This window comes from Siphateles boraxobius, unplaced genomic scaffold (genome assembly GCF_051911475.1).
Source record: "Siphateles boraxobius isolate OS27281-9 unplaced genomic scaffold, OSU_SipBor_1 86, whole genome shotgun sequence".
NCBI classification, from domain to species: Eukaryota; Metazoa; Chordata; class Actinopteri; order Cypriniformes; family Leuciscidae; genus Siphateles; species Siphateles boraxobius.
This window is the reverse complement of record NW_027509215.1, coordinates 1,217,319-1,230,868: the sequence shown is the minus strand read 5'-3', so window position 1 is coordinate 1,230,868 and position 13,550 is coordinate 1,217,319. Positions and strand designations below refer to the sequence as shown.

Below are 13,550 nucleotides of genomic sequence, written 5' to 3'. Positions count from 1 at the left end.
ACAGAAGATAATTGATTGATCACAGATCACATTGAAGATGATTGTATCAATTACAGTGTTACAACGGTGGCGACAAGTGACTTAAATATGTGTCATTGAATCATTCATTAATTCAAAAACGCTGATTCATCCATTAATGAAATAAGTGAAGTATTTATGAGTGAGTCAATGAATCATACATTCAAATTATATTAAAAAAAATATATAATAATTAAACTTTTTAAATAGACTGCAGCAATTAACATTAATTGCTCTAGCTCTAGTTATTTTGTTAAGTTGTCGCTTGTCTTTTCAGGATCGTGGAAGAAATTGCGATCTCTATTTGGAACAAAAAAATCGTGATTCTTAATTTATCCAGAATCGTGCAGCACTTTCCATAACACAAATTACCCAGATATCAGCATCAATCAAAGTAAAAGTAGTATTAGTGTAATATCAGTATTGCATCAGGGTTGACTAATTCTATATCTCTACTAACGTGTTCCCTCTTTCTGTTTCCCAGAGTGCAGCAGCAGCCCCCAGCCCCGTAATGGGCAACATGCCCCCCAACGACGGCATGCCAGGTGGACCCATGCCCCCTGGTTTCTTTCAGGTAAGCACAGCTGGTTTCATTCTCTTCCTTGCCACTTTTCCATTCATCACCCTGTCACGTCTGCGCTCCATTCATTCCTTCATTCTCTCTCTGTCTGCGCGCGTGGGCTGCTGGTGGGTCTGTCTGTGGCTGTGGGCGGCTTGACAGCAGCCTGGAGCTCTGCTATCAGTATGAGATCATTCCCAACTTTGCCTTTTTCCACACTGGGAAAAAAAAGTCCTCTACCATCCAATGGTAAGATGGAGGTTTAGAGCACTAAATGTGAGTTGAAATTAGCTGTAGTTTCATTTCTGGAGCTGTATTACTCTTCCTATCTCAAGTCTTTCAGATCCCAAATGGAAATCGCCATGGTTACTGAACGGCTGAGATCTGGATTTAGGATGTATCTGTAATACGGCTCCGATAATGAATCGATGGGAACAGTTGCTGACCGATGATCAATTAACTGTGTTACAAAACAAATTTAACTGTGAGTGTGAGAGAGAGACTGAATGGGATGCCCACTTTTCATGTGCTTCTAAATGAGTTTTTCCTCTGACAGATTTTGTTGTTTCTTCCTTCCCTGCTAAGATCTTTCCTTCTCTTTCTTCATCATCCCTCCATCCATCTGCTCGCAGCTTTATTCATTCCATTCTGCAGGCCGTGTTGTGTTCATGAAGGTGTTGGACGCGATCTAGATTTTTCTTGTTCTGAAGAAAGTGTGAGTGGTGTTCATCTATGAAAAACGGCTCTTTCGTCTTTGAAACATTAGTGCCATGATGCTGTGGTGTTTCTTTGCAGTTGCTAAGGGTTCTGAGTGTTTTAAACCGTTGCTAGGTGGTTACTTGCTGGCACAGGTCAACAAAACCCAAGTCTTTATGATATTATGTTCTCTAGATATATTCCCTCCTTCATTCTCTGATTATTTTTCTGCCCGTTTTATTGTCCACCAGAACGATTGTACTGTTTGCAGTACAAACAGTACAGACATTTTTAATTTTTGCTAGGGATGCATGATATATTGGTACCAAGTTATCAGCCAATATCATTAATAATATTTATATCATTATGAATATTTAATTGATTGGCTGATTTTGTATATAATTTTTTTTCTTTTGTTGGTCAGATAGCCTACATTTTTATTTAAACATCAGATTATATTGAAACAATTACAGATTCCACAAGATTATGGATATTTAATTATGCTTGCTCATTTCCTTTATTTTTACATTTAGATTACATTTGGCGTCACCTAAATTCTCATCTAATGTTAATTTTTAAAAACACGAATACTTTAATAACACTTACATGTAATCTTTAGCAAATCTCAAAATAGATATCTATTTAAAACCTGATTTTTTTTTTGTTTGGTTTTATTTGGAAAAATTCTTTGTCAAAATATTTTTTATATTTGTATAGAATTTTAATATTGCCCATTTGTCAGTTATAGGGCATAAGATGAAAATAGTTGTGACTTATTTGTAATAACCAGTATTTAAATATCGGTGCATCCAGAATAGTTAGTGGTTTGTTCAAATCCCCAATTCTCGGTGGGAGCACTAGTAATGGTGGTGCTAGTTATGAAATACTGAAAATCCTATTAACTTGCATTAAAAAGTGGAGGTGTGGATATATTTTGCCAAACAGCTTTTTTTCCTGTTTATTCCCGTCTGTTTACATGAAACATTGAGTTCACATAACAACACACATACAAGCACGGACACACATATCTTCATAATCAAACATGCTTGTACACATCCACAGACCTTCCCATAATGCATCGGGGATGGTGGAGCGTTTGTTCAGTGATGGACAGGCCTGGCATTTGGCAGTGTTAGTGATAAGGCAGAGTCGAGGGAGGAGACGCTTTCCACCGCTGTCTGGAATCTCCGCTGTATTGGGAGGGAAGGGTTGGAGCTATATAGGGGAAAGGTTTGAGGAGAAGGAGGGAACGGAGAGGTGTGGTGGAGATTTTCGGAGAAGCAGAGGAGTGCTATTTATATCAGATCAGCGCTGAGGGAGTGAGAGAAGAGGTGTGAGGTGTTCTCGTGTGTGTGTGTGTGTGTGCTGCTCCTGAGATCTAGTTCTAAAGCATCATTGAGAGAACAGGACTGTGTGGGTTTGGGTTCATTCATCTGTTTATTAGTGATGCATAATATAGAAATATATGGGGGGGGGGGGATTTACCACAGTAATACCATGTTTTTTAGTTCTATACCATAGAGTGTATTGGAATACCTTGTAAACTGACCTGACACTTTACAATAAGGTTTCATTTGTTAACATTAGTTAATGTATTAACTAACTTGAACTAACCATGAGCAATTCTTTTGTTGCTGTATTGTTTGTTAATCTTTATTAATGTTAGTTAATAAAAATACAACTGTTCATCGTTTGTTTTTGTTAGTTCACAGTGCATTAAGTGTTAACAAATACAACTTTTGATTTTAATAATGTATTAGTAAATGTTGAAATTAACATTAACAAAGATGGATACATGCTGTAGAAGTGCAGTTCATTATTAGTTGGTTAACTAATGAAACCTTATTGTAAAGTACTAATTGAAAAAATGCAGATATTTGCCAGTGTGATCACAGATATACTGCACACCCCTGTTTTTATTATATAGGAAGTTAGGTGGAGAGGAAGAGAAGTGAACGGGTGCTACTCAAAGACCAAGATTGTGTAGCAGACAAAGGCAGAGGCATTGAGCGGCAGAGTGAGCGCTAGCACTGCTGTGTGTGATGAGGTGTAATGAACAGTCGTGACCTCAGCGCTACTACGAGTTAAAGAGGCCTTGAGCATCCCTGGACCCCTCTAATCCTTCCCTCAGACCCACTCTGAAAAAGGCAGGTGGCCAGGGAAAACACACATATGCTCATGTATTCCTGTTGTATCTGCGCAGTAGAGCAGCTCTCATGCCAGACCCTGCAGCGATCCACTCTCACAGGGAGGTCAGAGACGGGTCACAGCTAAATCAGAATCCAAATCTCAAAAAAACAAACAAAAAAAAAACTGCTCAAAAACTCTTACCTCATGCATACTTTTATAAAACCTGCTTGTATCACTAAATTAATTGGTTGCAGATAAATGTTGTCGCACATCTTGTATGTTTCGGGCCTTTTATTCATACAAACAATAGAGAAAGGATAGAAATTATGAAGAAATGAGTGTGGAACTGTATTGAAAAATGTGGCCTGCTGAATTTGTGTAAACTTAAAAATAAAGGTTCCAAAAGTGTTTTTTTTTCTTCAGCGATGCCATATAGTAACCAATTTGGGTTCCCCAAAGAACCTTACAGTGAGCAGTTCTTAAAATAACCTTTTGTTTCATTTATTATTTTTTATACATTTTAATCATCTAAACATCTAAAGAACCTTTTTCCACTATAAAGAACCTTTTGAGAAATGGAAAGATTCCATGGATGCTAAAGGTTCTTCGTGGAACCACTGGCCAAAGGTCAAGAGGCGGTAATAAGTATGGGTCACAACCGCATACACAGACTGTACAGTGAAAAAAAGCAATGAAACCACTGTCTCCCTCTAAAAGTCTCCCTCATTTAGTCAGTAAACTTAAGAGCCGATCTGTTGACATCAGTATTACTTGAAATGATTAGCATAGAAATGTATGCTTCTGATTACTGTGTATCTTTAAGTCGAATAGTGAAGAGTTCAAATAAATATTGTTGTTCTGTGAGTTACGTGAACACCACTGAGAGGTTTGCTTTGTTAACACTGCCCCCGAGTGGTTGAGAAGAGCTATTGCAGCTGTCCTGTGGTCGTCATTCACAGTGTATGAATACTGTCAAACTAACTGCCCCTTTAGGGCCTGAGAATGGAGATTGAAGGGCTCTCTGTTGATAGCCATGCCAGTAAGTGGCAGGTTATTATCTTCTCAAAGGTGTCGGAAGTGATTTTTATATATCGCTGTTTTGAGATCCTTCCCCAATGAGGCAGAACTGCAGAGCGACTGCGATTGGCTGAACGCTCCTAATGTAGGTGCACAGGACCCATAATGCCATATGCTTCTCATTCGGCCTTGTTGTTCAGGGGGAGAGAGGAATAGAAGCTTAAGCTCCTTTGTTGTGTGTTAGTTATTAGTCACAAAGTCTCATGTTCCTTACAGAACCATTTTGGACTTGAGCTCAATGGCCTGTTGATCATTAATGAACACACATGGATGTTCTGTGAAATAATTATATAGAGTGACTGAGGGGTTTAATGGGTTTTATGTGACATTTCGCGGAAATATTTCTTCTGTACATACAGTACATGAACGCTGCTGGCCTATAAACTAATTTTATCTGAAGAATATATGTTTGCTCGTACAAAACTCTGCATCATATCCATCATATGAAAATAATTATCCACTTATCAACGCTTTGGATCTTTTGTTACATTGTCAACATGAGCTGAGTGTTGAACGTCCCACGATGCCTTGATTTGTTGTTGAGGTTGTATGATTGATGTTGAAATATGAATTTGAAGACTCACTCATCACTTACACATCTGAAACAAATTTTTTCTTCAAAATGATGAAGTGGGTCTAAAAAATCCTGCCATGTTTTGAGAACTTTCTGATGGAATAACTGCTTGTTTGATTCTCATAAACTGCTGTTTTTCATTGAAATCCACACTAGCTTTGGGTTTCCCGTGTGCGTGTGTGCGCGCATGTGTGTGTGTGTGTGTGTGTGTGTGTGTGTGTGTGGGCTTCGGCAGCAGCAGGCCTCACTGGAAGGCCGTCTGTGCATCTCTCATCTCCCTCTTCTCTCTTAAAGGGGCCTCCCGGCTCGCAGCCGTCACCACACGCACAGCCTCCCCCACATAATACCAGCAACCCCATGATGGGACCACACGGCCAGGTAAGACACACAGCAATCCTCACACACACTCACACCGTGTCCTTGCTTGCACCCTCGATATACACACGGTCACACTTGCACACATGAGAACTGTTGGCGATGCTGGCATCAACTCACTTGGGCAAGATGAACGGTGTAAATTACATGGTTATTTTTAATTCTCAGTTTTTTATCAAGTCCTCTTCTTGGAAACATTCACAGAAACACATTCTTTGAACCAACGTTGCAGAATTTGTCCTTAATTGACCTCTGTGTGGACTTTAGTCAGTTTTTTTTAAAGGGATAGTTCATTTACACACCTTGATGTATTTCTAAACCAGTATTACTTTCTTTCTGTCTGTGGATCACAAAGTTAGACATTTTGAAGACTCTGCTGGCAAAGTCTACAATACATTTACAATGAACATAGACTGAAGCTTTTAAAGGGTTAGTTCACCCAAAAATGAAAATTCTGTCATTAATTACTCACCCTCATGTCCTTTCAAACCCGTAAGACTTTCATTCATCTTCGGAACACAAATGAAGATCTTTTTGATGTAATCAGAGAGCTTTCTGTACCTCCGTTGACAGCTACGCAACTATCACTTTGACGCTTCAAAATATGAACTTTTTGAAGCATCAAAGTGGTAGTTGTCTAGCTGTCTATGGAGAGAACAGAACTGGCACAGATTTTGTGAAAAATATCTTCATTTGTGTTCCGAAGATGAACAAAAGTCTTACGGGTTTGGAATGACTGAGAGTGAGTAATAATGACAGAATTAAAAATTTCGGGTAAACTATCCCTTTAAGAAAGAAAGAACAAACAAGTACCATAAAAGTATGACAAAAGTGACTCTTGTGCTATATTTGAAGTCCTTTGAAGTTGTACAGTAGATTTGTTTAAGAAAAAGACTGCAATTAAGTTATTCCCTGAAAGTCTTGATATCCACCTAGTGTTGTTTATGAGAGAAGTACCGATGTCTGATTTGTTAACAAATGGTTCTATTGAATCTGATCTCTTCAAAGAATCAGTTGATCTAGTTCAAAAATCTAGTCTTTTTATTTATTTTTACAACTGAAAGAAAGGCTGTGAAGAATAGAAGTACAGTTCAATAGGTTGTACTGTTGTGTACAATACAAGTGGACAATAAAAATCTGGTAAACATTCAGTTGTGAAAGACTGTAGAAATAACACATTGGGCGTACACCCTAAAGTCCATTCCTCCTCTGTCTTCTCTTTCTTTTTTGTTTCTTCCTCCCTCTGTTTCTCTATATTGGGAGTGTGAAGTATCCTGTATACCTCCCACCCCCTCCATAGAGTCGACTCCCTGCGAACAGTATAAATAATTCAGTCTCCTCCTTGTTCTTGGAGATGGGCCTCCACTCCTGGGCCGCACCCCATCCCCCATCAATAGCACATTAATATTGTAGAGCCTCCCGCCACACAGCGCCCTCACAAACACACACACACAAGCACACTGACTGCGCAGAAACCAGAAGGACCGCACGTGGATGTGCACTCACATGCGCACACCCACATAACACAGCGAAACCTATACTTATCAGACACTTCCACTTCCTTGCTCCTGGAAAAAAAAACACACACGCTGCATATTAGAGCACTAATGTTGTACAACATCTTAGGAAGATGGTAAAAATCACTCCAATTAGCTGTAAAAACACACGCACACACACACACACACACACACACCTGCAGCCTATCCCTCATCCGTTCAGCGCCGACATGTTTCAACAGAGCCCTAAAAGTTGGCGAGAGTCTCTCGGGAAGCTTCCCACAGGCCTTGACCACAGTAGTGGCATCGGGTTTCATCTCTAGACGCGCAGCCTCACGACTCTAATGGTTTGTATGTCAGGACACAGGCACGATACTGCCCTCGTTTGGGTTGTTGTGGTCACTTTCCTTCCTGACCAGACTTTCACTTGAGAAGCGTCTAAGTGCAGCCGCTCGAGGTCTGACTTTCCTGATGCTTTCCTATGCGTTTGTCGGAACACCACAAGAGTGTATGTGTGTGCAAGTTTAAAAGGCAGAATTGGAGCAGTCTGTGTTGACGGACAGAAGGAGAGATGTCAAATATACATATTTGATGGCATCTTGCGTTGGCTTCTGCTCTCCGTGCATCTGTCTGTCCATTCCATCTGCTATAGCCTGGCCTGCTGCACTCATTCATTCTGGTCTATACAATGCTCTCGCATTCTCTTTAAATAGGGCTACATGTTGCTAATGACTCCTTTTTTCTCTTCTTCTAGCCTTTTATGTCTCCACGGTACCCTGGTGGACCACGGCCGTCTCTTCGCATGCCAAATCAGGTATGGAAAACGTCATCACACGGGCAGTTGTTATTCCATTTTTATGCAGTCCATTGTCCATTTACCATTTCTTCTTTTGGACGAATACAATCGGAGTTATATTAATGAAAAACCCTGACGCTTCCGAGCTTTATAATGCAACCGTCAGATTGAAGCTCAAAAAAGTGCACCCGTCCATTTTAAAAGAACTCCACATGGCTCCGGGGGGTTAATAATGTCCTTCTGAAGCAAAGCGATGAGTTTATGTAAGAAAAATATTCATATTTAACACACTACAATGTAAAATTGTATAACAAAACATATAAAGCGCAACTTATGATGTCAGAAGTAGCGTAGTGCGTAATGGCGTAGCGTAAATATCAGCAGTACGTTGCATTACTCGCATAAGTTGCGCTTGACACTTAAGTTGAATCCATATGTAAATTTGGCCTGTGTGACGAGCAGAACGAGGCCGAGGGCCATGAGAGAGCGGCACGAGGCCGGTGGCGTAATTACTGATGAGCTACACCTGCGTGTCGCACCGGTCTCGTATCTCTCACGGAGGAGCGGAAGGATAAAAGGAGGAGCGACGACAGTGGAGATCGAGAGAGGACAGGCCTGAACTTGTGTTTTGTTAATGTGTTATGTGTGTTTTTGTGTGTTTTAAATAAACAAATACAAAAACAAAAGTATAAGCCAGCAGCCCCTCACGGACGACTGCTGGCTTATACTTTTGTTTTTGTATTTGTTTATTTATTTTATTAAAAGTGTTGAATGTTCGCCGGTTCCCGCCTCCTTCCTTCCTCACATTGAACCTTGTTACAGCTGGAAACTAGTTATTTTACTTAATAAAGTTTAAAATATGTATATTTTTCTTACACAAACTAATCAATTTGCTTGAGAATGACTTAATTAACCCCCTGGAGCCGCGTGGAGCACTATTATGATGGATGGATGCTCTATTTTGAGCTTCAATCTATTAGTTGCAATCAACTGCCATTTTAAAGCTCAGAAGCGTCAGGGTGTTTATTAATATAACTGATTGTATTCGTCTGAAAGAAGAAAGTCATATACAGCTAGGGTGGCTTGAGGGTGGGTAAATGATGATCTAATTTTCATTTTAAAGTGAACTACTCTTTTAAGTGTTTTCCGTGTGAGGTACTTTGTGTTATACGTTGCCATGACGTTCACGCGCGCACAAAACTACTACGATGGTACCTCAAGGTTTCAGACAAACCGTGAAACATTACAAAAATAGGTTGAAACCGCTGAAATGTGATGCCTGGAATATGCAAGTTTCAAGATATTTGGCTCATCAAAGAAGATTACAAAGAATGCTTGTTAAGATAATGTAAACCCATGAGGCAAGAAAAGCATATTCATATCTTCTGGTTACATGAGCCTAAGCTCTTTTCAATAAAATCCATGCAAAATTTAATATCAGATCATTTTAGAATACAGTGTAGGATGTACTGAATATTCTTCAGTTTTATGCAAAACAGAAATACGACAAGAATATCAGATCTCTGTCTTAAGACCAAAAATAAATGCGAAAAAAATACGCTTTTTTGCATAGTTGTGTTTGACACATGAAAACTGTAACAATGTATCTTACAAGGTAACCCGATGTAACCTTGCTCACACTTGAAATGTGTCCCCACATTAAATCCTTGAATTTGAGGATTTTGGACTTGGAAAGTCCTTGAAAGGTCCTTGAGTTTGAAGTTCACCAAGGTGTGGGAACTCTGTCTCTTTTTTTTTGTAATTTTTTTGGATTCTATTTACATTCCTTTTATTCATTATACATTTGAATGGCTTTCACTGATACATCAAAGCCAGTTTGTGATGTTTCTGGTCTCTGGTGTTCTAATGTAAAATAACGTTTCTAACCGATGTACTGTAGCAATACTGGCATGTGTAAAATTTTCAGAGGCTAATTGAAGTTAAATTTTTTTCCATTGAAAGTAAAAGGTGGAAGGAAATTCTCCTATTCACACTGTTCCAATGTAGATTGGTCGCATCCAGTGTAAACATGATGTATGTTTTCTGTAAAACTTTCCATGTCTTTCCTTGACCTTCATTCATTTTCCTCCTCAGCCTCCTGTAGGGGTTCCAGGATCACAACCACTCTTGCCAAACAGTTTGGACCCAACCAGACCACAAGGTAGCATCTTGGTCCGCTCGCCCCCACTCCAACACTTCATAACCACAGAGCCATTTACATACAGATTGAAGAATGATATCACCCATGTAATAACTCTAAATATAAATAAATCTAATATTTTCCAGGACATCCTAACATGGGCGGTCCAATGAGAATGAATCCTCCCAGAGGGATGGGTGGCATGGGCCCTCAGGTACGCACATAGTTTTGCTCTCTTTTTACTCATTTATCCTCTGGTAGTCGTCAAGTAGTCCAAGTCAAACGCCACAGGACTAAGACAGTCTGAAGAACCCTGTTACTCCTCTTTACTCACCTGGGCTGGAAGCAGAGTTCTCCTTGCTTCTCTATCTCTCTCTGTCCTCCTTGTTCTTGGCAAGCGAGGTGCTGCACAAATCGGCAGCTGGTGCAGCATCTGTTCGACAAATTGGGTAGAGCGCAGAACAAAGGCTCGGGTTAGAAAGAAGCAGCCTCAGGCCCGAAAGGCTCTGTCACATTTTGCCCTCCACCCACGGGCAGCCAGACAGGTGGGCCGCCGTCTGCCTGAGCAGAACTTCGTTAGCATTGTCAATCGCTTCCCAACCTGTTTGGTTGGATCCCCACCGCTACGGACGACAGTAGATGAAGGGCAGTAATTCCTACACTGCGCCATTGCTGAATCATCAGCACCACCGCAAAATAAAAAAAAAAATTCCCCCAAATTGTGACCTTGTACTCTGAATTGAAAAAGATAGTGTACCAAAATAGTGCAAAGACAACAGATTTTCAACTCAGTATGCATTTATTTGTTTATTTATTTATTTCAATACATTTATTTGTATGTAATTATTCTTATATGCAATTATAATTATTTTAAAATTGTATTTTTATTTAATTTAAAAATAAAAACATATCTATTATTAATTTATAATAAATGTATTTGTGTATATTTCTTAGAATAAAAAAATGTAAGTGTGTGTGTTTATTTATATATATATATATATATATATATATATATAAGAATGATATACAAATACATTTATTAAAATAAATGTTTTTTTACATTTTAATTTAATAAAATTAAATACAATTTTAAAAATATATGTTTTAAATAATAATTTGTTCTAGTTTTTTCAATTTACGTTTATTTGTATAGCGCTTTTCACAATACACATAATTTCAAAGCAGCTTTACAGAAAGTGCATGTGTCCATATTACAATTTAGAAAGATCTGTTATCAGAGGTAACTGTCGTAAATTATGTATTTCAGAATAGTACACATACAAAATCACAGTTAGCTAAAAATGTATTAATTTAAACAATGTAATAATTGCAGTTTTAATGCAGAAACAATTAGCTCATTGAAGTAATTTGTGTATATATAAGAATAATTACATACAAATAAATGTATTTATTAAAAAAATGTAATATAGGTATTAGGTTTATTTAATTTTAGGAATAATTTAAGAATTATAATTGTGTTTATATATATATATATATATATATATATTTATTTTTTTCTATTTTTTTTTCAATGCATTTATTTGTGTGTAATTATTCTTTATATACAATGGGAATTATATAAAACTGTTTTATTTATTTTTAAATGTTGTGACACTGGTGAAGTTTAATACTGTATTCCAATCCAGACAGATTTTAATGGTTCCATAAAAATGATTGTTTTTGTTGCAGAATTATGGTGGTATGAGGCCCCCTCCAAACTCTCTCGGTGGTCCAGGCATGCCCGGAATGAACATGTGAGTTCTTCAACATGAGATCACTCCCTGTCGCCATTTATTTAATCCATTTAAATCATGTTTGTTAACCTTTTTCTGTTCTTTTTTTCTATCCTTTTTACAGGGGACCTGGAGGACGTGGCCCCTGGCCAAACCCCAATGCTAACTCGGTAAGTTATACATACTGTACGCTGTTTTCTGCATGCAACTTTGTGGTATGTGACATGCATTATTGCTGCACTGGCCTGGTTCTTTATTATATACCAAAGATTATCATATTCATATATCATAGTATTACCATTAAGTGGTGTAGTTTAATGTTTTATTTTAACCAAAATAAACTGTATTCATATTCTTTTGCTTCGGTTGACAGATAGCATACTCCTCCTCGTCTCCAGGCAACTACGTAGTGAGTATCAAACTTTTATTCTACATGAAATCAAAATGTACTTTTTGTAGTATAATTGTCTTATTGTTATTGCGTAAAAAAGAAACAACTTAAAAGCTGTCTTTGTAATATTTAATCAAAAAATAATGTAGTTTTGTTAATGCAAATCGATTAATTGTAAAACCAATTAATCGCATCTACAATAAAAGTTTGTAAAAATGTGCACATACACACAAACAAACACACACTATACTTCCATATTGACCATTCAGAGAGCATGTTGCAGAGATCTTTTGTTTTTCCCCTCGTCGTCTTTAGCAAAAAAAAAAAAACTGCAAAATGTAGTGCTTCCCTTTGGAAACTAAAAGCATAACTAAGCACATATTAAGTTTCAAAATGTATTGATTTTACTTGAGCAATTACTATCCTAGTTTTGCTCCTAGCATTGCCTCTCTTAAAAGTAAAATATCTGCACATTAGTCAAAGCGGCTTAATGGCTCCCCCGTGCCTAGCGTTTCTTTGTTTAAAAACTGCTCCTCTGGTAGTTCTGATACTGTTACACATTAAAAAGCTAGGCTCATATTTGTGCGTGTGTTTCCTCCCTCAGGGTCCTCCAGGAGGAGGTGGTCCACCAGGAACTCCCATAATGCCAAGCCCAGGAGGTAGAGTAGAGCTATTCTTTCGCTCCCCCTTTATGCATGTCATTCACACACTACACACTTGCTCTCACCTCGTCTCTATAATCAGCACAGCCGGAAACGGTAATGTCTCTCCAGGAAGAAAGATGCTCAGCACTTCACAAACACCCTATTTAACACCCTCTCCCTCCCTACCCAGCAGCCAATATCACTGCAAGGTTACCTGCACTTCCTCTGGCAGGAAAACAAAACATGTGACATCAGCTCCACCCCTCCCACTACGTTAATGTAATTCCACTCCAAACGCTTCTGTTTGTGATGTTGAGCCACAGATTAAGGGTGTGAGCTGTGTCTCCCTCCCTCTTTCTCTCATACTCTTTCTCACACAAAAGCCATAAATCATTAAAGGAACACATTTATTATGGTGATTAATCCTGTCCAACCATGTTCTGTATTGATCTAGTGTGCTGCTAAAGCATTGGCTATCTGGTCTCTTATATTTAGAAGAAGTTGTGCTGGTCTTATAAACAAACTTAAATGGCCTTCTGCTCTCTTCTTTTCTAGACTCCACAAACTCCAGTGAAAATATCTACACAATGATGAACCCTATTGGACCAGGAGGAAACAGACCCAATGTATGTATTATTCCTGTTTAGATATGTATTTTCCAGCAGGGCCGTGCACAGGGGGGTGGCCCGGTGGCTAGAGCCACTGCCCCTCTGCCCTCATCGACTGAGGTGCCCCTCTTCCCCACCCCCACCGCTACGCTCAAAGCATTCCGCTGATTCCGCTAATCCGCTCCAGGTTTTCCCCGCTCGCTCCGCAGCATCACTCACAGTATATTTGTCTGCGCGGCACTCTCTTGAAACTGATGACCCTTTCACACAGGCAGTTTAGTTCGGAACGGGGCACGGTTCGCATGAAAAATCG

The 13,550-nt window shown here is 38.8% G+C and overlaps 1 protein-coding gene across 3 annotated transcripts in view; it reads left to right on the top strand.

Moving 5' to 3' along the window:
• Positions 1-13,550, top strand: part of LOC143731137 (single-stranded DNA-binding protein 2) — a 77,389-nt gene that overhangs the window by 56,936 nt on the left and 6,903 nt on the right. For 2 of the 3 annotated variants that reach the window (XM_077221796.1, XM_077221798.1), the window contains exons 5-14: positions 503-592; positions 5,349-5,432; positions 7,680-7,739; positions 9,816-9,882; positions 10,008-10,075; positions 11,551-11,615; positions 11,719-11,764; positions 11,968-12,003; positions 12,590-12,644; positions 13,185-13,255. In XM_077221796.1, coding sequence (XP_077077911.1) covers positions 503-592; positions 5,349-5,432; positions 7,680-7,739; positions 9,816-9,882; positions 10,008-10,075; positions 11,551-11,615; positions 11,719-11,764; positions 11,968-12,003; positions 12,590-12,644; positions 13,185-13,255 — 642 coding nt within the window. The remainder of the gene's footprint in view (positions 1-502; positions 593-5,348; positions 5,433-7,679; positions 7,740-9,815; positions 9,883-10,007; positions 10,076-11,550; positions 11,616-11,718; positions 11,765-11,967; positions 12,004-12,589; positions 12,645-13,184; positions 13,256-13,550) is intronic. The other variant, XM_077221797.1, reaches the window with a different exon arrangement.